Raw genomic sequence first — 2,126 nt, 5'->3', positions numbered from 1 at the left:
CCCAGCGGGGCAGAAACGGCTCCTCAGGTACAGCCTCAACCTCCCCGCGAGCAGCTGGAGGCCGGTTCCTCTCGTCCTGTCGCTTGTTGCTGGGGAGCAGAGACCGACCCCCCCTGGCTGCACCCTCCTGTCAGGGAGTTGTCAGAGCCAGAAGGTCTCCCCGGAGCCTCCTTTGCTCCAGGCTCAGCCCCGCCAGGTCCCTCAGCCGCTCCTCAGCACATTGTGCTCCAGCCCCTGCCCCAGCTCCGCTGCCCTTCTCTGGACACGCTCCAGCCCCTCCATGTCCTTCTGGCAGGGAGGGGCCAGCACTGGACCCAGGAGTCGAGGGGTGGCCTCCCCGGTGCCCCCAGTGCAGGGGGACGCTCCCTGCCCTGGTGCTGCTGGCCACACCAGGGCTGGTCCAAGCCAGGACGCTGCTAGCTAAGAGGCAACTCCAGGAGGACAAATCACAAGCAGCTCCTGCTGATTTTAATGCATTTTATTTCCGGATGCTCACGAAGCCAGAGCTAGAAGAGGTCTGACTTGCAAGACGCTGCTTATAAAGCTTCCCTCCTAATCCTCACGTCCAGTATCCTGAAAGCTGGAGCATTGGAGATTACTACACTTTGCAAAGTGAGAGAGTCAAGGATGCTGCTGATAGGAACATGTAAAGCATGCCTAGGAGCGCAGTCTCGAGCTCTGGTGTCCTGTCCTGGCTCACCAGCAGACGTTCTCGGTGAAGTGAGCCAGCTCACACCATGGTTCAGAGGGATTCCCAAGCCAGCCGGGAAACACCCAAACGCTCCTAAATCTCAGGAGCTCAGGAATAACTCAGGATGATCTTTCTTTCTTTCTACCTGTCTCCTTGCCCACACACATTTCATTACACAGGTTCTGAGGCCCTGAGCCAGGAGCTACCTGAAAACAGCTTTTCCACCTTCAGTTTGAGCCCTGAGCCCTGCTGCGTGCAGAGTGTTTTCGATCCTCCAGAGCCCTCTAAGGCTCCGGGACTCCTGAGACCCACGAGCTGGGCGTCAAACTGCTTCCTGCTCCCAGGAAAGTCGAAGAGCATTAACACCTGTGAAGTGCTCAACAACATTTTTGCAGTCCTCTATGCAGAGACAGCTGTTGTTATTTAATAATTATCCTAAGGTGCCGCTAGAAGGAGGAGTCACACCAGTAACAGCGCCCAAACGCAGCGGCTGCAGCGTTCCTCAGGGACAGCTGCTGCTCCCTCTGTGTCACCTCCGGCAGCTCAGTGATAGGACACAGAGATGTTCCTGGGGTGAGGAGAAAGGCACGAGCGCAGCCAAACTCGCTCCCCCGCAGAAGGGAGCAGCCAAGGCGTCTCTTTTTCCCACTGCTTGTTCTTTGCTGAGGCAAAGGTAGAGCCCAGTTTTGCCAGCACCTCTCAAACCCGACCACCTTCCTCCATTAGCACTCGCCTGGCATCAGCACGAGTTCGACGAGGGGTTTGCTCTGCACCACAGGAGCACGTTCCTCCCCCAAACCCCTCAGCCGTCGAAGCGCTCGCGAGGAACGTACCTCCCTGACGTCTCTGGGTGCGGTAGGTGGGATGGAGGCCCCGGTTTTCACCTCCTCTGCTCTGTCTTTGGCTCAAGGGCTGCGTCAAGGACGATGAACCCTCGGCGCTCTGCAGGAGAGCTTCACACTCGTCGGCCGTGAGGTGCCTTTTCTTGAATCCCTTCACTGCTTCGCCAACATGCAAAAAAACAACCCAAACCCCAAAATTATTAGCACACAACGTCCAGCCCACACCTTTACCGAGGCGTAAGGACACAATTTCTTCTAACAAATCTTATAGGACAGTCCCAGTGTTTCAGCCAGGAGTTTCCCTGAATAAACCATAGCAGAAGCTCAGACAACACTCTGGTGAGGTGCTAGGACGCACCACAGAATCACTTTGGTTGGAGGAGATCTTTGATCTCCTTGAGTGCCCCCGTTCCCCAGCACTGCCAGGTCCCCCCTGCCCCCTGTCCCTCAGCAGCACCTCCACACGGCTGGGAAACCCCTCCAGGGATGGGGGCTCCACCACTGCCCTGGGCAGCCTGCGACACGCCTGCACAACCCCAACGGGACAGAAACGGCTCCTCAGGGACAGCCTCAACCTCCCCGCGCGGAGCTGG

The 2,126-nt window shown here is 57.7% G+C and overlaps 1 protein-coding gene across 1 annotated transcript in view; it reads right to left on the bottom strand.

Moving 5' to 3' along the window:
* FBXO18 (F-box protein, helicase, 18) overlaps window positions 1-1,758 on the bottom strand; it is a gene marked incomplete at both ends in the record, with an annotated part of 14,298 nt that extends 12,540 nt beyond the window's left edge. The window contains one exon of the mRNA XM_010140355.1: window positions 1,525-1,758. Coding sequence (XP_010138657.1) covers window positions 1,525-1,758 — 234 coding nt within the window. The remainder of the gene's footprint in view (window positions 1-1,524) is intronic.
* Between the last annotated feature and the right edge of the window lie 368 nt (window positions 1,759-2,126).

Source organism: Buceros rhinoceros, unplaced genomic scaffold, assembly GCF_000710305.1.
Source record: "Buceros rhinoceros silvestris isolate BGI_N320 unplaced genomic scaffold, ASM71030v1 scaffold24427, whole genome shotgun sequence".
Taxonomy (NCBI): domain Eukaryota; kingdom Metazoa; phylum Chordata; class Aves; order Bucerotiformes; family Bucerotidae; genus Buceros; species Buceros rhinoceros.
This window is presented reverse-complemented; position numbering and strand designations above follow the sequence as displayed.